At 44.4% G+C, this 25486-nt stretch overlaps 1 protein-coding gene across 5 annotated transcripts in view; it reads left to right on the forward strand.

Annotated features, from left to right (window-relative positions):
• The first annotated feature begins 233 nt into the window (after positions 1–233).
• The window catches only part of FBLN5 (fibulin 5), a 61155-nt gene continuing 35902 nt past the window's right edge, over positions 234–25486 (forward strand). The window contains exons 1-5 of one of the 5 annotated variants that reach the window (XM_074996614.1): positions 235–901; positions 1332–1500; positions 3891–3945; positions 7381–7432; positions 8539–8769. In XM_074996614.1, the coding sequence (XP_074852715.1) occupies positions 8583–8769 (187 nt within the window). In that variant the 5' untranslated portion in view covers positions 235–901; positions 1332–1500; positions 3891–3945; positions 7381–7432; positions 8539–8582. Of the gene's footprint in view, positions 902–1331; positions 1501–3890; positions 3946–7380; positions 7433–8538; positions 8770–25486 lie in introns of those variants that run through there. The other 4 variants (XM_074996611.1, XM_074996612.1, XM_074996615.1 and 1 more) reach the window with 4 other exon arrangements.

The following is a 25486-nucleotide window of genomic DNA, read 5'->3' on the forward strand; positions in this document are numbered from 1 at the left end:
TTCAATCACAGCTCCAGCCTAAAAGCAGGCAGAAGGAAAGTGCTGCTGGTTTCCTGCGAAATCTTCCATTTTACTAACTGAAGCCTTAAGTTTGGCATCAGCTTGAAAATGGCCAAACTTTCAGACAGTGCAGTTACTTCCCCTTGCATGTCAAATTTGTTTTCTCTTGTTTTCAAATAAATCAAAATTACATAGACCCTGTAATTGCAATTGCCATGAATGCAAGTCATTCATCTCCCACAGGGCCAGAGCTTTCATCAATACACTATTGGCATGAAGTATTGCAGTGCTGTGTATTTATCATCCAAGCTGATGGCCCGCTACGAGGCCCCTAAAAAGTCCAGGTTTTTGCTCTGAATGAAAGGAAAGCAGTCTGTTTTCCAGCCCCTTGATAAGGGGCTCTATCCAATAACAGTGCTGCCTCTACGCCGAGGCACGTTTACTTCTAACGTTTGCAGTAAGAGAGGCTTTCCTTAAAGCTGTGAGTCTTTTATCCTGGCAGGCTTCTCGAGGTTGTTGTGAGGAGTCTAGCCAGTTGGTGAGCTCTGTAATCTAAACCAGCTGTCCCCCGACTGAGGCCCCCATTTGCATTGTTTAACATACTTAGAAAATGAAGTGTTCATTTTTAACATTCCTCCTCCAATTGGTTTAATGCTGAATTACAGAAGAGAACTAAGCAAAACCAGGTGCCTTTGCTGTATTCTCTCCAGTGACTGAGGCGGAGCCGACTTCTCCCTGCCCTGTCTATTATATGATATTTCAGACTTTGGAATACAAATGACTGAAGAACTCAAGTGCTAACAAAACACTGCTGTTCAGACACGTTTTTTAGTTATTCAGCAGTGCAGATTCTTTTTTTCTACCTTTCCTAACCAAAGTTGGACATGCAAGAAGTAAAGAGGTAGGTACTGTGCACCAAACTTCTTAACTCACTGAATGGTAACCTAGTTATGAAAATGTCTGTGGCTCGGAGTCACTATGCCAGTTCACTGGCTAAATCCATTTGCAAAGGGACAGGATCTTAGTGGGTAAAGACGGGGTTCAAGCTCTTTTTGTTTGTTATAAAAGCTGTGCTGTCTCTAGCAATTTCTCTCTTGATCTATGCTATATTCTGCATTTGGGGATCTCTCTTGAGGAAATGCTGAATTGCTGCAGTGAAGGGTCTTCTGGCTAAAATCACAGCTGCTTTCTCTGGAGTTACGAGCCACAGTAATTCCTTTAAACTTCACTAGTTTGTTGCAGAAGTTAATTGCTATTTTATAATATTTTGCCTGCTGAACAAATCAACAGGACCAGCTGTTTTGGCTTGTGTTATGTCTGTTAATTCTTAGGGGATCAAGGGATCTGATAGAGTAAAATCAAATAAAGCAGAGACTGCAGCTCAAACACATCCCAGGAGATTCTCTGTATTATTCTATCACCTTCCCCATAGCTCAGAAGAACCTAGAGGCTCTTAATTCTTGAAACTGAAAAGGACGTATACAGTTGTGGATACTCTCAGTAAGTGGACATGAATTTTTTGTTGTCTAACAAAGTCTAGCTCTTTAGGCATTAACATAGAGCAATAAAACTTTCAATTTCTCTCATTATTCCTCTTCCTATATACAAAATGAATGTGCAATATACCTAATGCATGCTTGAGACAATATGCTCTGTCCCTTAAAAGGATTTAAGGGACACATAAAAGAGATGCAGTCTGAAATGGATGACATAGTGCCTTAAATGCATTACCTCCATTTCTAGGAAAAAGTCATTACAGAATTTGCCAGTTTGTGTCACTCCCTAACTTGCCAAACAAGCAGTATTTGCCTGCACAGCAGCATGAACAAATGTGTTCGGGGTGGAGTATACTTTTTGGTGCTCAACTAACACATTCTCATGTTTTAAAATGTGCTTGTCAGTTTGTGAGTAGTTTTGTCTGATGTAGCTAATAAGTCACGTTCAGTACCTTGACTTGCTGTAGGAATCACAGGCAGAGTTAAAAGAGCATGTAAGGAAAGTTGGCTTCTCCTTTAGGTAAGAGAAGTGAAGCTACCTAAAATTTTCCTGCTTCCCATGCTTTTTTGAAATATACTGTATGTTCTATAGACAGTCAGCAATAATCTCCAGTGTAAGCAAGACATGGCTCTAAAATTCATTAAAAAGGACTTTTATTACAAAAAAACCCCCTAAAAAATACTGCACTTAAAGTACACAGAAAACAAAATAACTGTATTGTTCCTTCCAAATTTCAATCTGGCACTAGTTATTATCCAACATTTTGATATGGTCAGGGTATTTATATGGTTAGAACAAATCTCTTGTACTTTAGATCAGGGCTCAAACTGCAGCCAAATATTAATAGTCACGGGTCAGATTTTTTGCTTTATAAGAAGTCCTGTGAAAATACAAAGGCCAGACAGCTACTGCAAATCAGCAGGCTTCACTGAAGACTTTGATTTATATCAGCTGATGACCTGGCACAATGCAGCTACATACAGAGCAAGCTAATACTCAGTCTTCATTTGTAAAGAGGCAAAATCTGACCCTAACACATCTGTTGATTTTAAAGGCACTTTTTGGGGGGGATGAACCATGGTCTAGCCCTGCAAATGACACACACTGTATCTATCGCTCAACTGTGTATAATACTTACTGAACTCTTAAAGAGGTTGTGCACTAAATTAATGCTTGTGAAGGGTTTTGAGATTCCCTGTTGAAAGGTGCCATGGAGTTTTATTATTCACTAGTAAAAAGTTGCCCTTTAATGTGCTTTTGCATAGTCTATAATAAAGGAGACATATTAGCCTAGGCATATTTAGGGCCTGATTCTGATCTCACTGATGTAAGTCCGGAGTAAGAACACTGACTTCACAGAGGTATGAATCTGGGCCATGGAGTTAGTCGTTGGCTAAATTCCGCTACAGTGAGTCTCTGAGGAGTGCACTGGAGTAACACCAGAGATTAATTTGGCCTCATAAGAACAGCCATATTGGGCAGACCAAAGGTCTATCTAGTCCAGTATCATCTGACAGGGGACAGTGCCAGATGCCCCAGAGGCACTGAACAGAACAGGTAATCATTAAGTGATGCATCCACCTGTCACTTATTCCCAGCTTCTAGCAAACAGAAGCTAGGGACACCACCCCTGCCCATCCTGGCTAATAGCCATTGATGGACCGAGGCTCCATTAATTTAGCTAGTTTTTTCAACCCTGTTATGATCTTGGCCTTCATAACATCCTCCAGCAAAAAGCTCTACCAGTTGAGTGTGTTGTGTGAAGAAATACTTCCTTTTGTTTGTTTTAAACCTGTTGCCTACCAATTTCATTTGGTGACCACACGTTCTTGTGTTATGAGAAGGCGTAAATAGCACTTCCTTACCTACTTAGTCTAAATCAGTCATTATTTTACAGACATCAGTCATATCCCCCCTCAGTCATCTCTCTTCCAAGCTGAGAAGTCCCAGTCTTATTAATCTCTCCTCATATGACAGCCATTCCAAACCCCTAATAATTTTGTTGTCCTTTTCTGAACCTCTTCCTATTCGAATGTATCTTTTTTGAGATGATGTGACCTCATATGCACAAGTATTCAAGATACCATGGATTTACACAGAGACAATAAGATATTCTCCGACTGATTATGTGTTCCTTTCTTAATGATTGCATTGTTTGGTTTTTTTGACTGCCATTGTCCATTGAATGGCTATTTTCAGTGAATTATCCACAATGACTCCAAAGTCTGTCTTGAGTGGTGACAGCTAGTATAGATCCCCTCGTTTTATGTGTATAGTTGGACTAGATCTTGTATCTATTTATAGCAATATATGTTATATATCCTAATCTCTAAATCTGTAAGATGAACATGGCCATTATGATGCTGACATCTTACTTTCTATGCATATTACAGGATACTGACTGTTTTCATTCTGGCCACCTGCGTTACATGCCCTGGGAAAGCACAGGTGAGATGAGCACACTGAAAACATACACTTTCTTACACTAAAGCATTTCATGGCATGAGGCTTACTTGGAAAGCAGGTGAATAGGAAATCTGTGGTCTGGGACTTGGATGAACAGGAAGCTATGCGGTCTAGGCTTTAGATAGGAGCCAGCAGGATCCTGGAGTCTAATGTGGACTGTCAACTCAGCAGGAAATTTTTGGAGAAAGACAAGCCTCAAAGGAAACCAGACACTGTCTCTGAGCTAAGCAATCCTTGAAAATGAATGAGCACAAGCACTCACAAAGGAATTTTGAATCCTGAGTTCTGCCAGAGAGGACCCTCCATGTTTGGCTCTCTTATTGATTTGAATGGGAGTTGTGTGTGTGAAAAGTTTACGGCCTCTAGGCTTAGTCCTGTCACCTGTGAGCTCGGAAGCTTGGTGATGCCATTCTAGTTGTCATTCTAATTTCTGGGAATATCAGGAGCATAGCAGCTCAGGAATGAGGGTGAATACGTTAGTAGAACTGCATAAAGAAGCTTACAAAGATCCTATCTGAGTTAAGCTTGACTCAGTCAAATTTTATTAGTCTTTCATGTTCCTGGGCATTGCATTCACTGTAAATTAAGGGCAGCGGGGGCAGGAAGGGAGAGACAAAATCAGTTTAGATTCTGATTTGATGGTGATAATCCTGCATTGTTCATGGTTGTGTTTCTAAATACCTTTCACAGAAGGGTTTGAAATTTAGGGGTTTTTTTCCCTGCTGGATTGACAGTTGACTATGTGTGGCTTGTTACCTGATATTGCTGACACTATTAGAGCTGGGCACAAAATGGATTCCCTCTCCTTTGAGAATGTTAGAGATTTTGAAATTTTTTCCCGTCCTGAATTGGGACAAAACATTGAAATTTCAAACATTTTCACAAACTGAAAATAAAATGTAAAAAAAAAAAAAAAAAAAAGGACTGAGGTGATTGAAATGATTTCTTTTATACTTTTGTAATGTTTCATCCTGATTTTGACATTTTAATTTTTTAAAATGTTATTTGCTATGCACTGCACAAAAGGGGGAGTTATCCAACATTATGAGATCACATGTTGTTTGCTATTTAGATATCAGTTGTTCATTGTTGCGATTTTAGATGTTCACCATTCATCAAAAATAATCAGGAGGGTTTGTTTGTTTGTTTGTGCAGTGCAAAGCCAGTTCCAGTCCAAAACCATATCTGTGTTTTGACCATGTTGCTAATAAGCTCTTGATTTTGAAAAGGAAAAGGAAGCCTGCAGCATTCCTGCTGTGAAAGGCAACACGCATTTTAAGAAAGAAAACTGAAATTAAACATGAAGTAAAATTGACACAATTAAAGTAGGTAGGAGTGAAAGTCAGGAAGACAGTGGTACAGACACAAGTGAAGTGTGAGGAAATAGAATATATAAAATGTTTGTGAACATCCTGCTGTAAACATGTATCACATTACAGTAAACCCTTGAGTTATGCAGGGCTTGTGTTCCTGCAACACCTGTGTAACTCAAATATTTGTGCAAGTTGAAGGGGAGATTTGAACCAGGCTGCTGCTTGGTTCCCAACTCCCCTCTGCTTGCAGACTCAGGGCTGTTCAGTTTCCTGGCTACTTCTCCCTGCCTTCTCCCAGTGGCATAGTTGGGAGAAAACTTTTAGCTCACCTAGCTGCCCGCAGCTGACAGCTGTGCCGCTGGGGGAAGGCAGGGAGAAGGGGCTGCAGCGCAGTGTCAAGTTGTGCTTAACTCGCTTTAAAGTGAGGTATGTGCAACTTGAAGCCATGTACGTCAAGGGTTTACTGTACAAATTGTTGTGTGCACTGTTCTTAAACCGAGTTACAAAAAGAGTGGTTTGATGTTAGTTATTAAGGACCATCTTGTATTCACATGCATTGCGGCTCTTGAATTACTGATTTTTTTACTGGATTTGAAAAAAATGCTTGCTGTTTTGGTTGCTGAACCCTAAGCTAGGTAAAAGGGTTAGACGCATAAACTGTATGTATGTTCTTTACATGGCAGATTGAAAACAGACTCTCCCATCAGAATATGTTTTTGGCTTCCTCCAGAGGATGCTAAAACATTTCATAATGTTAAAGTAAATGCAGGCTGATTTCCTTACCACAGTGCTCCTGTGGGTAGATGGAGGGGCTTGCTTCATACATTCGAATAATCACTCATGTGCCTCCTGCCATTCTCCTTTGCCCCTTCAGAAACGCCTGTCTCAGTGCCTTGTTCATTCCACTCATTCTATCACTCCCACCTGCAGTTTACATTACTTCCACGTATGCATGACACACGTTCCCTTCCCAGCTCACCAAGGCAACACTTGCTACTGGTTTCAAATACATTGAGAAAACTTACTTCTCCCTTGATGCCCAGAAGAAAAGCACCCCAAATCCTGCTGCACTTGAGTTCTTCCAGTACATCCTGTCTTCTATGTCCCTGTTTTCACACTGTCAGTGTGATCTACTGACAGATGGGCTATCATGCTCCCTTCTACTGGCTGATCAGCTATTACTAGCCGACAGCCAGATCCAAAACCCACTGAAGTCGATGGCCATCTTCAAACAGACTTCCCTGGGTTCTGGAGGATGCTCTACTGGAGTTATTTCTCTAGATGACATGGTAGAGGGCTTGCCATCATGTTGGAGACCACAGTGCTAGCCCTGCAAGTGGTTTGTATAGTGATGCGAGGGAAATCCTGTAGACTTTGCGCCCTTGGAAAAAAGCTTCAGCTAAGGATTTGTCAGCAGTTGGATGTAAATGTAGTCTCTGTGTGTGCTGAGCTGGTCAAGTTATACCCTAGATTCCAACTCCACCAAATTGCCTTTGAAAGTAAACATTGCTTTGTCAACACCAGAGCTGGCTAACACCTTTTACAAAACACTATTTCTCCTCCTCAAAACCAGTGCTAACAAGAGATGTAATTCCTAGACAGTATGTTGCCCTTTTTATCCATAGATTTTAAAGTGCTTGGCAAAACAGGTGGTCAGTATCATTATTCCCATTTGACAGAAAAACTGATAGGGAGGTGGCTTGCCTCAGGTCACTCAGATAAGTGGCAGAGCCAGAAGTTGAATCCAGCTTTCCTGAGTCCTGTCCAGTGGCCAATTCACTAAGCTATAAGCCATCGGCAGACTAACTTTTGGTTGTTCCATTAGAGAATGACAGCCTGATACTTCTACCAGCTTATAGTACTGCATGAGCTAAAGTAAGAGGTCTGTACTACAGTGCTGAAGGGTCTGAGTTCAAACCCTGCTGATCACTCCATGGGAGAGTCAACTCACACATCCTTTGGAATCTGGAGAAGGGACTGCCTTCCTTTTTTTTACATGTTGTACAATGTGAACATACTTCAGTATAATAATCCAGATGCTCATGTTGGTTTTTGTCATATCCCGTTACACAATCACTGAGTATCCTTTCTTTTCTTGTTTTAGCAGCAATGCACTAACGGGTTTGACCTGGACCGTGTCTCTGGGCAATGCTTAGGTAGGATATTGACTGAATCAATTCATTTAAACTGGGGTTCAGATATGCTGGCTTGGTTAAATGAATAATGTGCAACTATCCATGTATTTTAGCTGAAGGGGACGTGCTCAGTGTCTGGCAACTATGTATCAGTTATACCAAAGCCTTTGGAAATTGTTCACTTGCATCATTCCTTCAATATGAAAATGTCATCATTCAGAGTGGGGGCACTGCTCTTCACAGGGCTGATATGACATGGGTATAAGTACTCAGTCTAGTTGCCAAAGAAGAGAGGAAAATACCCCTGGCTACTTGTGGCAGCTTTAGCCAAGAGGCCGTACATGGAAAGTTCTTCTCACTCTCTAGGCCAGAATTAAAGTGCACTTCGGGGCAGCATAGGGAAGTTTGCACTTTGTCCGTGTAACATCTTCTCTGTGTATGAACAGAGGACTTCTGTCTCCAGGACTGTCAACACAGCACTTTCCACAGGCACCAACAGACAGTAAGATAAAAACATAAAAATGGAGATGCCCTGTCTGAGCAGCCTAGCAGTTCCACCCTCCCAGCCAAGCAAACGCTCAGATCCTGCTCATCTCTTTAAGCTCAGCACAAAAAATCCCAGTCAGAACAAAAAAGAGACCTGAACCACATCCCCAGTCTTGAACGTCTCAAACTTTGTGTGTGGGAGGCACTACAGAGTCCCAGATCAGGATCCAAGTTTCACAGCTGGGCAAACCAAACCACCAGGGTTTGAAATCTGGATCTGAATGTTGTGGCTTGGACAGATCTTTTAGGAGAAACAGGCTGTAGGATGCTCTAGCCATGCGTAACCGGTGTTTAAACTGAGTGGCTATGTAAAAGAAAAGTGTTTCTTTTTCCTTGATTGTAAAGTAGAACACATGCTAGGTTGAAAATATGCCCTGTGTCCTGTTATGATGTGAGCTGACTTTAAAGTGAGACTCCACAAAGGCAAGCATTGGCATAGCTTTTCCTAGAACAAGCTGTGCATCACACATTCAGCAAAATCCCAAGTATTTTCATATGTACTGCTCTGTTCATGTGTCACATTAAGAACCAGTTGTGGAAATTGCTGATCCAATTGACCTTCTATTACTCTTTCCTTCCAGATGTTGATGAATGTCGGACTATTCCTGAGGCCTGTAGGGGAGATATGGTGTGTGTTAACCAGAATGGTGGCTATTTGTGCATTCCTCGAACAAATCCAGTTTATCGATCACCATATCTGAATGCTTATTCAAATATTTATCCACCACCTCCAGCTTCAAACTACCCTACTGCTACAAGACCTCTGATGTGTCGGTTTGGCTACCAAATGGATCAAAACAACCAATGTGTTGGTAAGTAGTAGAACACTTTATATATTTTAAAGCTAGAAGAGATCACTGTGATTATTAAGTCTAGCCTCCTGCGTAACGGAGTATGCATCACACAGTAATTCTTGCTTGAATCCTGATAACTTGTGGTCAAACAATGTCATTTCTCATAGAAGGACATATGTTATGCTCCTTGTAGGGTCTTAGTTCAGGGCAAACAAAGGTATTTTTTCCAGTCTGCATGTTTTCTTTACCACTGAAAATCCATCTTGATTATTTGAAAGATGGACTCAGTCAGCTGATTTATTGGCACATACTAAATGCATCCAGCCATCCACCCACCATTATGAGTCTGTCCTCGAGAGAGAGGAGTGTCCATGTTTAAAGAACTGAAGCAGGACTTGAGAGATCTAGCAATGTTATCTTCAATCTTATGCATCCGTGTGCAGATTTTTTTCCTTCTATGCACAGAATAAAATTGTTATGTGCACTGAGGTATGTGTGAATATGCACCACCAGGAGAAACAGCCAGCCTAGTTGTGTGCACTCTGTTAATCAGCTGGGAAGCATTTGAATCTCTCCTGAGTGGTCACGCAAGCACACAGCTTACAGGGAATACCAAGCTCTAGGTTCAGTTCCAAGCTCTGCCACAGACTTCCTATGTGACCTTGGGCAAATTTCCTGATCTCTCTGCCTCCGAGCCCCATATGTAGAATGGACTTCCTTTCTCCCACGATTTGTCTGCCTTGTCTGTTTAGACTGCAAGGTCTTTGGGACAGGGATTGTGTCTTAGTCTATAGCTACACTGTTGTATCCTAAGATATCCTAAAATAGCAACTCTGGGGCTAAACGCAATGCTATTTCAAGCATGGTATTCAATTTCTGTTACCCCTTGTCATGAGAGGGCTAGCAGAAACCTTGAAATAGCCCCTTATTTCAAACTTTGGTGCAGTTTGATGGCACTGAGTTCTAAAAAAGATAACTTGAAATACCTTACACAATATGTGTTGTGCAAATTGTGTAAGTTCTTTCAAGTTACGGCTACAGTGTAGCCATAGCCTTACTATATACAATAAACCCTCAATTTAATGGACCCCGATTTAACAGACTTTGGAAATAATGGATGCTGTCTACCCACCTCCCCCATAAATGCTGGCAACTCACTAGAGCCCCTGCAGCTGGGGCCACAGGAGTGGCTGGAGCTTCTGGGGCTGGAGGGGCTGCCGCTGCTGGAACCAGCACTCAGCCTCCTCCCAGCAGGGTGGGTGACTGTACCAGACAGCTGGCAGGTGTCCTGACAGCTGGAGCCCTCGGCAGAGGCATGCCTGCTCCAGGGAAACTTAATTTCCACGGGAGTGCCCAGCCTTGGGTGGGTGATGAGCAGCTCATAGCAAGCAAGCCCAGAGGCCAAGCTTTCTCTCCTGAGCCCACTGTGTTCCTCCCAAGTCTCGGACAGAGCACTCCTTAGTGCACCTTGTAAGGTGCCTCCAGTCCTGCAGATTTGGATTTAATGCACTTTGACCATTAATGGACACCCCTTCCCCCCATTAGTTCATTAAATCAAGGGCTACTGTAATACAAATAACTATTCTTATTCTTTCCTCCATTTTTAAAAATGTTTCTAAAGGTAGACATTTTGAGCTTGATTCTGATGCCACACACCCCCCAATTTTATCTATTGCTGATGCTTGCCATCTATGGAATTATTCCTGCTTTATATCAGAATAAGTGGAAAGAGTCACAAACATTTCTGTTGTTTGTTTTTTCTAGCTTCACATATATAGCTTACAAACCAAATTCTGAAGTGACAGTGATTGTTGTATTGGCATAATGCCACTAATCAGTAGTTACTTTGGTGTTAAACTGGTGTCAGAGAGCTCACTCTCAGGCACCAAAACAAAAAAGCAGTCCAGTCGCACTTTAAAGACTAACAAAATAATGTATTAGGTGATGAGCTTTTGTGAGACACACCCACTTCTTCAGACCATAACCATACCAGAACAGACTCAATATTTAAGGCACAGAGAACAAAAAACAGTAATCAAGGTTGACAAATCAGAAAAATATTATCAAGGTGAGCAAATGAGAGAATAGGGGGGCAGAGGGGGGTGGGGGGAGTCAAGAATTAGATTAAGCCAAGTAAGCAAAAGAGCCCCTATAATGACCTAAAAAATTCCCATCCCGGTTCAAACCACTTGTTAATGTGTCGAATTTGAATATAAAAGAGAGTTCAGCAGCCTCTCTTTCCAAAGTGTTGTGAAAATTCCTCTTCAGTAAGATGCAGACTTTTAGGTCATTAACAGAATGGCCCACTTCCACCAGAAGAAATAAAAAAAACAAATTGACAGGGCCAGACAAATACCCAGAGACCAGCTACTCCAAGATAGGCCCAAAAAAGCCAAGAACAGAACACCACTGGTTATTACCTACAGCCCCCAACTCAAACTACTGCAGTGCATCATTAAAGAAAGACCTACAACCTATCCTTAATCAGGATGCCACACTCCAGAAGGCCCCAGTTGACAGACCTATTCTCTCCTACAGACAGCCTCCCAACCTTATGAGGATTCTCACCAACAATCACAGTCTATATGGCAGGAACACCAATCCTGGAAGTTTTCCTTGCAACAAAGCCCATTGCCAGCTTTGTGCACATATCTATTCTGGAGATACCATCACTGGACAAAACCAGGTTATTCACAAAAACACAGGCACATTCTCATGTTCCTCAACTAGCATCATATATGCCATCATGTGCCAATAATGCCCAGATGCTTTGTATATTGGACAGACTTCAAACTCTCTTAGACAAAGAATTAATGGGCATAAAACAGACATAAAAACACTCCTGATGCACAAACTGGTCAGCCACCACTTTAATGGAGTGGGCCATTCCGTTAGTCACCTGAAAGTTTGCATCTTACTGAAGAGGAATTTTCACAACTCTTTGGAAAGAGAGGCTGCTGAGCTCTCTTTTGTATTCAAATTCGACACATTAACGCATGGTTTGAACCGGGATGGGAATTTTTTAGGTCATTATAGGGGTTCTATTGCATACTTGGCTTAATCTAATTCTTGACTCTCCCCCTTCTTCTGCCCCTCTGCTCTCTGATTTGTTCACCTTGATAATGTTTTTCTGATTTGTCAACCTTGATTACTATTTTTGGTTCTCTGTGTCTTAAATATTGAGTCTGTTCTGGTCTGGCTATGGTCTGAAGAAGTGGGTCTGTCCCACAAAAGCTCATCACCTAATAAATTATTTTGTTAGTCTTTAAAGTGCTACTGGACTGCTTTTTTTGTTTTGATAGTATATAGACTAGCACGGCTTTCTCTCGGTTACTTCTCAAGCACCAAGTGTCTGTAGAGTGAGTTAGGAGTCCAGCCTCTATCACTCTCTCAGGGCTTGTGTACACTAGCTCCCTACTTCGAAGGGAGGATGGTAAGTAAGGTGTCGGGAGATTATTAATGAAATGCTGCACTGCATATGCAGCAGTTTCGTTAAGCTAATTCTCCCCCACGGCAACTCCAAACTTTTAAACTTCAAAGTGCCGGCTCACGTGTAGCTGTGGCTTGCCCACCGGTATTTCGAAATGCCTGGGCAACTTCGAAGTCCCTTTACTCCTCAAAATTAATAAAATGTATAATAAATAAATAAATAAATAAATAATAAAATTAATAATCTCCCGACACCCTACTTACCATCCTCCCTTCGAAGTAGGGAGCTAGTGTAGACACAGCCTCAGTGTGCAACCACTATCCTTCACTGTCTCAGTTATTCCAACTGTAAAATGAAGATAAATTGAAAAAATCAGTCAAAGCTGTTTGAAAAATTGGACTCTCAGCAGAAAAAAATATTTTTTTCATTGAAAAGCTGAATGCCCAGATCCTGATACGTTTCCATTGCAATGCCTGATAAAAGTTTATAGTTCAGTTGCCTGATGACCCTGTTTTCCTCTTGGGGATCAATTATATCTCCCAGGATTCACCACAGTCAGGGACACCCATGGTGCATTGCTTCCCCTTTCCAGAAGAGGAGATCCTGGTGCATGATGGGAGAGACAGTCTGAGCAGGCAGTAGAGAAGAATGGGAACATAAGGCATCCAAACTGCAATTTCCATGAAGGAAGTATTTCTGAATCAAAATATTTTGGTTTTCAGCAAAAATATGTCTGGATTTTGGCAGATTTTTTTATTTGAATTTTTGCCAAAAAATTATTTTTTCATGGGGGGTGGGGGAGATCCATTTTCCAACCAGCTGTGATGGTGTTAACTTTTTCCGTGCTTTTTAAATCCTCAGATGACAGATGTTCTGACTTAAGTATAATATTAACGAATCCTACTGACCCTACTGAATTAATTCAAATCAATCATAATGGATGTTGTTTTAGTGACTTCTGGAAAGGTTTTACATTTTTCTAATTTTAATGTAGATGGACCAGCAAGTAAGCGCTGGTATTGGAAGGCACAAAAAAGATCTCATTTCCCACTCTGACGTTTAGAGTTGTCCTTTCTGCTGTGTCTGTACCTATACTTGAAGAAGTGGGTAAGATTATTGGAAACTTTCCACCCAGTAAAAACATATCAGGGAGATTCTGTAGGGCTCTTTTGGAAATACAAAAGCTGGTATTTCTGGCAGAGTCACCTGGAGTTGTGAATACAGCAGTTAATTGCTAGGGGAGGCTGTGATGAATGCAATCACTCGTCAGCATAGATAGTGGCGCTGACCAGAGAGACCAGCATCCCTTTTCAACTTGGTGTCCCAGTCAAAAACTGGACACTGGTCACTCTGTCTAGGGGACAACACAAAGGTTATTATGTATTACTTAGTCCCTCTGTGTTTAAGAAATGGATTGGCCTTATTCTGACCCTCTGCTGGTGGGGGGGTGAATTTACCCGGGGTTCACAAGACATGCGGAGCCAGAAGATTCCTGAGCTGTAAAAACAACTGCTAGTTTACAGGTGGGCAGTAAGTTTCTCAGGGGAAGGGTCACTCCAAGAATTAGGTAAGTGGTCACAGGCTGCACTTTTCTACTGGACTAATGAAGGCAGTACGGGGCAGGGTTCCCTCGAATTGTTTCCAGCCATGGGCAGAATAAATTTTGCTATGTGCACCCAGGCATAGTAGACACACATACTGACAGCTGTGGGCACTATGCTAATTAGTTGGGCAGCACCTGAATCTCTCTTGAGCTGCCTGCACCTGCATGTACTACCCCTGCAGCTGTCAGCCTACGGGAGTGTTAAGAGTGATGCTGTGGATGAGAGCACTGTGTGAAGACCTGCTGCCCCCCTCCCACCACGAGGTGTGCTCACAGAGGCACGCTTGTCTTTAGCACCCGTCTGATCTGAGCAATGTGGGGGCTGTAGCCTGAGCACCCCACTGGGCTGTGGAAATTTAGTGGCCTGGATTTGACTCACAGGCCATATTTTGCCCACCCTGTGCTGGTGTCAATGACTTTCCAAGTTGCCCCGTCCTTCCCCACTTCCCCCCAGGGCCCTTGAAAGCTAGGGCAGTCTTTTACAGTGAGGTTTTTCCTAAAGTGCTCACACGCCCAGCTTAACGGCTTCTACTGAGGTCCATGGGACTTCTGGCCACTGAATTTATAGAATCAGGGGTAGTCTAGCACCCGCCTGATCTATGGAGCACAGCGTACAAAAGCACACACAGATCACATTTAGGATTAATAAGATCCCATTTTGCCAAGTAATGCAATAGAAATCTTTACTTCCTTTTAATTCCAGTGGAAACATTCTTTTAATGAGTGAACCATACCCTGACAAACCTGTTTTCCCTGCCTGAGCTGAGAGAAATGTAAGAACATTGTGAGAGGGTCTGTTTGTCCCCTCCTGACAACTAGTTGGCCAGACAGTCCTCAGATTCCCTTGACTCTCTGCGGAATGCACACACTGGGTGGTTCCAATAATAGTCCCCCTCCTAGGGGCTGATTTATTCCAGCATCGCTAGAGAGAAACATAAGTAGTTCCTCCCCTGGTCAGCAAGAGTTCACAAGGACTTGTTCTTTTCTAGCACTCCCAGCCTCATCCTTTCTGGCTGGAGTCACAGGAGCAAGGTGAACATATTCCCTCCCCAGTCCTGCTGCTACTTGGCTCTCCTCAATCCCAACACAGTCCTCACTCACTATCCTGCAGCCAGAGAACCTCCTTGTTGAGCTCTTGCTCTGGGAGAAAAGCAGCCACTGGTGTCATATGGACTTCTTCCAGCTGCTGTCACCTGACTCCTTTCCCGAATGTCTTTTGAAAGTTTCTCTCTCATATCAAGAGATGTTGGGCCAATAAAAAAATAATACCTATTATTTCACCAGGCAGGTGGTGAAGCACTCGAATGTGTTACCTAGAGAGGTGGTGGAATCTCCATCCCTAGAGGTTTACTTGACCCCCTTAGGTCTCCTCCAGCCCTAGGAGTCTGTGACCTCACCTGCCTTGTCTTCCTAATATTCTGGGACTAACCAGCTACAAGAGCCCCGCAAGCATTGGAAAGGCACTGCTATGGCCACTTACGGAGCAGAAGGGTTTAACCCTTCCCCTCTTGGTCCAGGCACAGGGCATCTGCACTCTGTCCCAAAGGGAAACAGCTTAAAAAATAAATGAAAACCTAACAAGCGCTGTTGATGTTAGTAACCTAACCTGCTGTTAGCACCACAGGAAAGGATATTTGTTTTTAGAAAGACAAGTACGGCAACAGCAAATCTGCCCTCATCTTGTATAGTCATTTACGCAGTGCTGCCAGCTCCTGGAATGCTGATGTTGCACAAAAAACTCAGCTTTTATTTTAAAAATAGGGTTCTAGCACCTGTAAAAAAGCTGGAAACTAGGACCCAAGCTGAAGCTCGAATAAACCATCACACACACACGCGCGCGCGCAAAGATAGCAAAGTGGTGGTGGTAATTTTTAAACCTCTTGATTCTTTGGGGACTGAGTCATGGTTCTGTGTAGTCAGGGCACGTCTACATTATAGGGATTATACCAGCACAGGTAGCTTACCATAGCTAAACCAGCATAGGTCTGTAGTGTCTATGCACAGCCAACACCAATGCAAGCAGTTTTGCCCTTGATGTAGGAACAATACATCCCTAAGGGATGGCGTTCCTCTGGCCACCTCCCTGAATCTCCATGGGGGTCAGGTCTACACAGCTGTGTTGCTTAGGAGTTGTGGAGGTGGAACTGCTTCATGTAGTTTTATCAACCTAAATTTTGTGTGTAGACAGGGCTGCCTTAGGTTTTGTGGGTATGTCAGGAACTTCGGGTCCTGGAGGGGAGTTTGGATGCAGGAGGAAGCTCCAGGCTTAGGGCACAAGAGGGAGGTGCAAGCTTTAGCCAGGAGGCACTTGCCTTGGGCAGCTCCTGGTCAGTAACGAATACTGCATTCTCCAGCTCCATGGCCTGAAAGCTAAGGCAGGATCCCTGCCTGCCTGGCTCCACGCGGTTCCCTGAGATGGATGGCATGTCCACATCTGTGGGCACTGCCCTCATAGCTCCTTTGCCCATGGTTCCTGGCCAATGGGAACTGTGGAGTCAGCACTTAGGGCATGAGGATAGTGCACAGAGATGTTCTACATGTCCCTCCCCTAAGGGAAAGCAGAGGAATGCTGGAGAACAGTGTGGAGACTTGTAGCAGGGTGGATGAAAAGGGGCAGTGGACCTCATCAGGCCCAGGGGCCTGCAGGGTCCCTCTTTTGCCAAGGCCCGGGGCTGCAGCCCGTGAGGCCTCTGCATTAATCTGGCCCAATGTTCCCTCTAATTTTTTCCATTTACGTGCAGGATAAATTTTGCTATGTGCACTAACACATGTGCAGATGTGCACCACCCTAGAAACACATGCTGCCAGCTGTGGGCGCTCTGCTGAAAAGCTGGGTCAGCATTTAAATTTCTCCTGGGCAGCCACCTAAGGACTCAGAATACAGGGAACTCTGATGTGGCCCTGGGTGTAGACCAGGACTGGGGACTGACAAGTGGAGCATTCATTTCACCAGCGAGAAGCGTGTGTAAGTTGCTACCTGGAATGGGATAACTGACGGCAGCTCTGCACATGATTTGCACTGGTGTAAACAGCAGTCTCACTCAGGAGCTCTAACTTGACAGTGTCCCTTTTAACTCACATAGTTTCTGACTCTCTCTCTTCCTTTCCAATGGTAGGCTGCTTACCTACCATAATGCCTCTTTTGTTAGAGGAACTCAGTCCAGGGACCGTTGGCAAGACAGAATTAGAACTGAAGCCCAGGTTTTTGCATTATACATTCATAAGCTGAGAGTTCTTTCCAATTTCCCTTCACTCCGCTCTGCCAGTTCCTAATTTACAATGATGTTTAAAACAGGCCTGCAGCAGCCAGTCATATGAGCGCTGTAGAAAGAATGGTGGTGGGCTTTTGGTTTTACTCTTTTCAATCCGCTCTGTTGAATTGGAGGAACCAGGCGTGGAAGAGGAGAAAGGATCAAGGAAAGCAGGTGGAAGCAAGAGAGAGTTCTGGTTTTAGCTCTGGGAGGCTCTAGTTTAACCCTCAGTGTTGGCAGTGATGACAGCCATTGCAGCAGCGCAGCTGTGGGGGAGAGGGCATAACTCAGTGCGTCTCTTGGGTATCTCCCCCCAGCAGGGCGCCTATGGAGTCCTGCCCGTCAGCTAATTCCTCCCCCCTCGCTGACCTTAGGGGAACCTGCAGGTGAGAGAGGTGAAGGAGAGCTGCCTCCCAGTTCTCTGACTCAGTCCATGGTTCAAGCATCCCTGTGTGTTGGCATAAACTGAGCCTTCCGGGGCTGTCATCCCCAAAACCCCAGGGGAACAAAGGGGAGTACAGAGCACTGGTTGAAAAGGAAGCTGTCACCCCAGAGCATGCAGCCAGGGACCCTGCATCCAGACTAGGCGGCCACAGCTTTATGAGCACTTATGGAACAGTTGTGCATGTGCATTTCCCTGGGTGAACAGGGATCCTGTCACTACCAGGTTCGCATCCACTTGGAACTCTGTCTGCTTAGAATCTGCTCTTCTTCACTACCCCCAGGTCTCACTTTGCAAGCTCCAGCGTCACCCTGCTGCATTTGCATACAAACTCCAGATAGCTCAGGGAGCTGCATATCTCCACTTCCCCAGGCAAGCTGCAGAGCAGAGCCTATCCACAATGCTGGACAGTGTGTGAGAGAGAACTTCTGCACATTGCTGGTCAGTGTGGTCGGTTGCATGCCAGGGCCTCAAGTGAGTGTGGTCTGTCAGTCAGGGGTCACCAATCTTTAGACCCAGCAGAGCAGCATGTACGCGCCAACTGGCAGCAAGAACTGGCCAGGGGGAGGTTATGCTAGGCGCAGTTAAGAGTCACATTTTAGTGCCCCAGCCTGCCCTGTCCTTTCCTGCAGCAGAGAACATTGAGTGCTGCGTCAGCCGGGGCAAGATTTGACCCACATTGTTAATCTCTCCTGGATTCCTTACGCACTTTGTGAATTGCTAATTTGACATACGGGACTGCAAGGCTGCTTTGGCTTTAGTACGTCTGAACTTTTCTCGCACATCCAGAGATTTCAATGGTGCCAGATCAGTTAAAGAAAGAATGTGCCAATTAATTCTGTCTGCTGTGGGAGTGGATGACATGAGGACCATGTTATGGGCCAGCTTTTAAAGTAAAAGAAGGAACAGGTCATTCTGGCCAACGAATTACAGCTTTTTATTTCTCTTGAAGTCATTACTTGATCTTGGAAGAGCTGCCTGAGTCACTCTTCTCCAGTCCATCAAGTCTGGGGCTTGTTTCTCTCTTCACTGTCTAATAGTACATATTCCAGCTCTGGCCAAACATTCCTACCTAACATTGCATTGAGACCTGAGGGCTTCCACGATTTCTGAACAATTATCTCTCTACCCTCCAGCAGTGTAATGTGGGTTACTTCAGCCTGAAATATGGTGAAAACCTTATTCATTTCCATGTAGTGTCAAGGCAGTGCTCAGCCCTGTATATGGCTGTGTGTCTGTAGCACCTAGAGCTGGTGGGATTCTCAGTGACATAAAAGTCATCGTTATTCTTGGCTCCTGCCTTATATTTCTTGGGTCAGCTTCATATCTCTCCATTTGGTTCATGACTGAAATTGGCCAAATATATGTCACAATGGAGATGTTTGGCCAAAATATACAGAAATATGAATTGGCTCTTTCACAAATGTAAATCAGCCAACTCAGCCATGTGCTGTGCCAGACTCTATAGGCTGAATAAATATGCTGGCTGTGCTCTTACATGTTGTCCCTAGGACTCAAGAGGCCATGAAGAAGTTGCAGTGCAGAAATAAAAGAACTGCCTTGCACTGTGTGGTAGTTACTGTGCTCTGACCTCCCCATCCATCAGTTGACTGGTTTCCAACTTCATTACTGAAGAGATGTGAGAATGTTGCAAAGAAAATGAATTTACAAGCACATGTATGAGATTGGTACAGTCCCAGCTCTGTTCTATAGAGTACCAATTAGTGTTTCAGCTTTGAGTTAACAGGTTGCCCACTGGGAAATTTGGGTCGAGTTCCAAAGGCCCTACTTAGTCTTGCTCCAGAAAGCCTCTTACTTTGCATTTTGCTTCCCACCCCCACCCATGAGCTGTGTTTTCAGGCTTCCTGTCATTGCAAGGGAACACAGTGACACATGGAAAAAGGTTGTCCAGTGGTTAGCAAACTAGCCTAGGACCTAGGAGAAATGGGATCAAATCCTTGCTCTGCCACAGACCTCCTGTGTTACCTTGAACAACTCACTTAGACCAAAATGTTCCAACATCACTCACAGGTTTGGGTGCCTCAGCTTTAAAGTGTTCAACATTAACAACTTAAAGGAGCCAGATTTTCAGAGGACAGATGCTCAAAACTTCGGAAAAAAAGCGCGTCCCCCAAATCATTAGCTATTTCTGACCATCTTGACCCATGTCGTCAGTTCTCCCATCTGTATAATGAGAATAAGAGCTCCCTGCCTCACACTGCTATTGTGTGGTTAAATACAATGAAGACTGTAAGGCAGTGGATCCTGTTATAATGAGGGTCATATCAGTACCTCAGATAGGGCCTCTGGTACTGCAGAAGAGGAATGGATAATTTAATGGGAGCTCTGCTGTCACTGCACTGAAGCCAGGAGACTTACACCTGATATGCCTTAGGTAAAGAATTTGAAACAGTGTTATGAAATATTAATTCAAATTAGCTTGACTATAAGCACTATCACATAGGCTGAAAGCTGGTTGAAGGTCTATAAACAAAGGATTAATGATCCCTGGCATGACATGAGTAGAGGGATTTCTATATTGCTGTGTAATTCACTGTTTCTGGGACTATTTGCATCTGGTTCCACTATCCAGAGGAAATCAAATTAGCCATTGATCTAATAGCACATAGCTGCAAATACGGAGTTTGAATGGCTGGCAGCCTTCTCTCTCTCACACACACACACACACACACACACACACACAGAGAGAGAGAGAGAGAGAGAGAGAGAGGGCTGCCAGCCATTCAAACTCCGTATTTGCAGCTATGTGCTATTAGATCAATGGCTAATTTGATTTCCTCTGGATAGTGGAATGAGATGCAAATAATCCCAGCAACAGTGAATTACACAGCAATATAGAAATCTCTCTACTCATATCTGCTGTGTGTGAGAGAGAGAGAAACCAAAACCCTTCTGTCAGGTAGAACCAGCAGCATCCAGGGCCAGATGCGGTACCTAGGAGTTCCTCTCCATCCATCAATACAGAACTGGCTCAGGGTCCACCCACTAACCTGGGAAACTCACAGGCTGTCTCTGGGCACCTCTGAGAGGCAGTGCTTCTCCATTTGCAATCACAGAGTCTGAGCACAGAAAATTTTTGAATAAAAAGGGAGGGAAGTAAATTAGCATTAATATGGGAAAATGCCACAAGCACAATTCATAAACAAAACCATGAGTAAAAATCCCACCCCAAGTGGGTTGGGCAATGTCATTTTCCTATCAGGTTCATAAGTCCAGCAACCAAAATGTCTCCTTCACATACCCAACCCTTCTCTGTACCCCACTCACAGTTGGTGCCATTGATCAAGGCAGACTCAGAGATCAGGGCTGCAGCTGCAGAATTCACCTTCCATCCTAAGGTAAAGAGGCATCTTACTCACTCCACTGGTCACTGCTCTCCACTGCCACTCTGCTGGTCACTCCTCACACTGCCGCTGCTCTGCTGTTTCCGCAGACCACTCTGCTCTCACTGGCCACCCTGCTGGTCCCCTGCTGCTGCTGTTCCCACTGGCCAGCTGCTCGCAGCTTCCATCAGCTTGTGGTGGATTTGTCTCTGGGCAAAGCCCAGTGATTTTAGCTCTTGGCTCAAAGCACAGTCCAGCCACAAGAAGCTTCAGCATACACTGGAGTAAATGTAAAAGAATGAAGGAGACTCCTGATGGAGGCTGTTTTAACTCTATCATTGAAGCAGTGGGAAGAAAATGGTTGGGCCACTGTTACAATCCACATCTGGATGTCATATAGCCAGCTGGTTCGGACTCCTGCCCTCCCCATTAGTCTTCACAGAGGTCTGGCAGGTGATTCTCTTGTCCATCCAAAGTTCTTTAAATGTACAGTGTCCCTCTCCTTTTGAAATGGGTTAATCACACTCCATCAGCTGAATATCTAACACATTTTGCAAGGCAGGAGCAAACTGTATTTACACAGACACAGACACAGACAGGGCGTCTCTCCCATCCCAGCTAGCATTAATGGAAGCATTCCTTCCAGTCCTGCTAACGTGTGCCTTTGAGAGTCTTTGGATCTGCAAAAGTCACGCAGCAGATAGTTTCCTCATCAGTGAACGTTCCTACGGCCTCAGGCACTGCATGTATGGGTGATATGTATTTTTTCCTTCCTGGGTAACTGCAACATTGGGGGAACATGAAATAGTTTTTTCCCCAGTCTCTTGAATCGCTGACCATAGGCAGGGTATTTTTCACTCTGCCTTTCATGTTGTATTCCACAGCATGTACACAGACTTACTGGCCTACAATGTCCTCATTTGCAGTTGGTCTACCTCTGTTCTGCCTCCTAGGTTGCTCTAGCTTGAGGTTGTTTACTTGTTCTGTGCTAATCGTTGTTTTCATGTTGATCCTTTTCCTGAAGAGTTCAGCTGCCTTTGCTATATGGAGGTATTGCTCCAGGATAACATCTCTTTCTCTCAAAAATCTGTGGTCCCAGTACTCAAGCACCTGTCTTAATTGTCCCAGTGTTTGGGGCATTATTCTTGACAAAAACTTTACCTCATTTTCTCACCTTTATCCCCCCTCTCCCCACCAGACAGCTATTTATACAGATGAGGTTCTTGTTTCCATGGCTTCCAGGCTTGTGTAAGCTTTACTGTCTGGCCACCCATGGGTCCAGTCCCTCCATACTGCTTGTTTATTCTGCGCCTAGATGACACTTTGTCTGTTCTTCACACTGCTGGCTGGTGAATCTTACACTGCCACCGTGTTTTGTGTGCTGTGTTCATGGTAATAACCTTAGAGGAGTCCGTGTGTTTAAACTGGAATTGGCTCTTAAGAACCATTTATAGAGATGCTGCAATGGCAACTAGCATTCTTACCATGTGCACAAGGACTGGCATCCAGGTGCCCCATCCAAATTCTTCCCTTCTGAAACCCATGTTCCTGTCTCTTAGTTCCATGCAAGTAACTACTGAGAGGGTAAACAATGTATTAGCTATGGGTCCAATACAGTGCTTGTTGGCGTCAATGGGAGTCTCAGGTCCTTTATCTGCAGCTGATACTAAATGGAAAGATTCTGTGAACAGCACAATGGGCAGAGGAATAACCTGCGGATACTTATGATATATCTATATTGCATGTTAGCAGGCCTGGTGCCAGACTTTACTGGACTCTGGGCAGTGTGGGTGGGGGGTTTCTGGGTCTCATGGATGGTGGGGAGGGAGGCTTGAGGCAGCCAACCCACAGTGCCTCCTGGGCCATGCTGCTATTTCCTCAGTGCCACCTGGAGCTCTGGCAGTGATTTAAAGAGCTCAGGACTCTGGCTGCCCCTACTGCCACAGCAGCAGTGGCTTGGAGCCCAGGGCCCTTTAAAATCACCCATCCCCAAGGCAACTGCCCCCTTGGCTTCCCTCATCAGCAGCTCTGCCTGTGAGAGCCTGAGGCTAAGAGCTTGGACTTGTTCTGTGGTACTAAAACCAGCTGTGTAGATGTTGTGGCTTGGGCTGGAGATTGGGCTCTGAAGCCTCCCTTCCCTTGGCCTGGGTCCATCATGAGCCCAAATTTCCACACAGCTGTTTTAGAGCAGCAGTCCAGGCCTGGCTCTGAGACTGGCTGCTGTGAGCAGTGCAGATATACCCACAGAGAGGTGAGTGACTTTTCTTCCTATGGCCTAAAAATTAATGAAAGGAAATTGACTCTGAACAAATACATGCAGGGGAGGGAAGAAGCATGGTTATTTAGTGAAAGATATAGTAGGAGGCGGCAGGAGGGCAGAACCAGGGCTGGAGGTGGGAGCTAGCTTCCCCACTTGAACATGTTTTGGGGGTGAACTGTTGTGTGATGCGCTGGGGATAGAGCACTAGGAAGTGGGCTGAGTGGGACCTTGGTGCCAGTGCTGGCTGCAGGAGTTGATCATGGTCCTCCAAGCAGCCCCTTTCTATCCTTCTTGCTGCAGAGCATCTTCTAAGCAGGCCAAGCAAAGGGTACTCAGTGGGGATGAAGCCAGAAATGCTGCAGCCAAGACTGGGGAGGGAAACCTGAGGTCTGGAGTGTCCAGGAACCCAGGATGGAGCAGGAGCTGAGTAGCAGGCAGTAGAGGCAGCAGAACCCCCTGGTGGGGAGCTGATGCTTAGACAAGGTAATAGGGACGTGGGGATCTGTGGGGAGTTACCCTGAATCCTCAGAACCTCCACTACTTCCCATGCTCCCTTCAGCTCCCTTCCAGGGTCTGCCCAGCAAACATAAGCTCTGCCCTTTTCCCCAGCCTCCCCATTGCAAACAAGCTTCTGCCACCTCCAGAAGGCAGTGAGGCCAAGAGAGGTTTTGAGGTGCAAGGCAAGTTCCAATATCACATAGTGTCAAAAAAAATTCCATTGTCTGTGCTGTGGTTTCACTTCACAGAACAGGGAGTGCTTTCAGGCACTGAGAAAAATGGCAAAACACAGGGACGTTTTTAAGTATTTTTTTTTAAATCTGAGACTCCTGAGGAAAGGTTCCTAAAGCACAATCAAGCATTCTGTTATACTTATTGGGTCAGATTATGTTCCTCACGAAATCAGATTTCTGCCGCCTCGGTGGAGCAAACCGGTCTTAAAGCTGGCCAGAGCAGCTAACTGAAGAGCCTTCTAGCGTAAGAGGAATCCCAGTGTTCTGTAGAGACCACTCCTCACAGCCTCTGGTGTAGGAGCTGAGGGTCAGAGGCAATGTGATGTTCTTGATGCACTGAAGGCTGTGGCAATGCCCAGCTCTTGCAGCATCTCCTCGGGAATTGTTGCCTCAGGGCGTATCTTAAAGCAGCTTTGAGGTTGTGCAAATTTTGCATAGGCAGGAGCCCAACAATAAACCCAGCATATTAACCCAGTAGCACTCCTTGCATTTGGTGGGGTGGTTCTGTGAAGCTCAGTATGAGCAGGTATTCCATTCATGCTCCACCCTTGTCAAATAAAACTCTTGTTGAAGTTGATGAACTTTTTGTCTGAGTAAAGACTTCAGAAATTGACCCATTTATAGTTTCAAAGGGCTGTGAAATTCTGAGAAGGGAGGTATTATGTATGCGGTGTTGTTGTTAAAGTGGTGGTAGGAGTAATTTCAGAACATAATACAGTTTGTTAGGGTGGGAATATCTAAAGAGTTTGATATCCAGTTTGCATTCAAGGGGATGGGGATTGGCTGTCCAGATCCCTGTATCAGTTCTGAAAGTCTCAGGTTAAATTATATGCAACCATATCAGTGCATTGCAGAAAACTTTGTCAATGTAAATAAGAACATCAGAACAGCCCTACTGGGTCAGACCAAAGGTTCAACTAGCTCAGTATCCTGTCTTAAGACAGGGGCTAATGCCAAGTGCTCCTATAAGATCTTTGGTTGAAAGGTAAAATACAATGATAACAATTCTTAGCACTTATTTCGCACTTTTCATCTCAAAGTGCTGTATAAATATTTACCAAATATGCCTCACATTTCCTGGTGGATGAAGAAGAAAGTGTTTTCTCTTGGCTGTTGAGGGATGAATTGAGGTATAGGCAGGACTGCCAATGGAGACGCTTAGCAGAACACCTTATGTTTCTCCTCAAAATCCATAAAAAGTCCAAAGGAATTGCACTGCAGGATGGAGACGAAGCGAGAAGTAGTGTCTAGAATAGTAGTATCGTGATCTTCTGCTGTTCAAGACTGACACAACAACACCTTAGAGAAATAAATAAGTTGTAAAGGGAGTGAGCCTGAAGGTTCCTGTGCTCTAGTTTTGTGAGTAAAAGTTTTCCTTATAAAAGCCTGATTCAAGGAGAGAGGTTCTTCCGTCTTTGGAGAGGCAATAGTTACATCCATGCAGGAATTTCTGTTAACCCAGAGGTTTTCAACCTGGGGTGTGTGTGTGAAACACACTACAGGGAAAAACGTGCTGTGCATATTTTACCCACATCAATGAAGAACTAGCAAAGCTCACTCCTCCAGGCAAGTCAGGCCCTTGGATGATGCTGTGCATTTAACGCTAGACAGTGAGGTGCACTCTGACAAATTTCTGTTAAGCTTGCATGGCAGTGTACAAAGTTGTTGCCATCT

This window comes from Carettochelys insculpta, chromosome 6 (genome assembly GCF_033958435.1).
Source record: "Carettochelys insculpta isolate YL-2023 chromosome 6, ASM3395843v1, whole genome shotgun sequence".
Classification (NCBI taxonomy): domain Eukaryota; kingdom Metazoa; phylum Chordata; order Testudines; family Carettochelyidae; genus Carettochelys; species Carettochelys insculpta.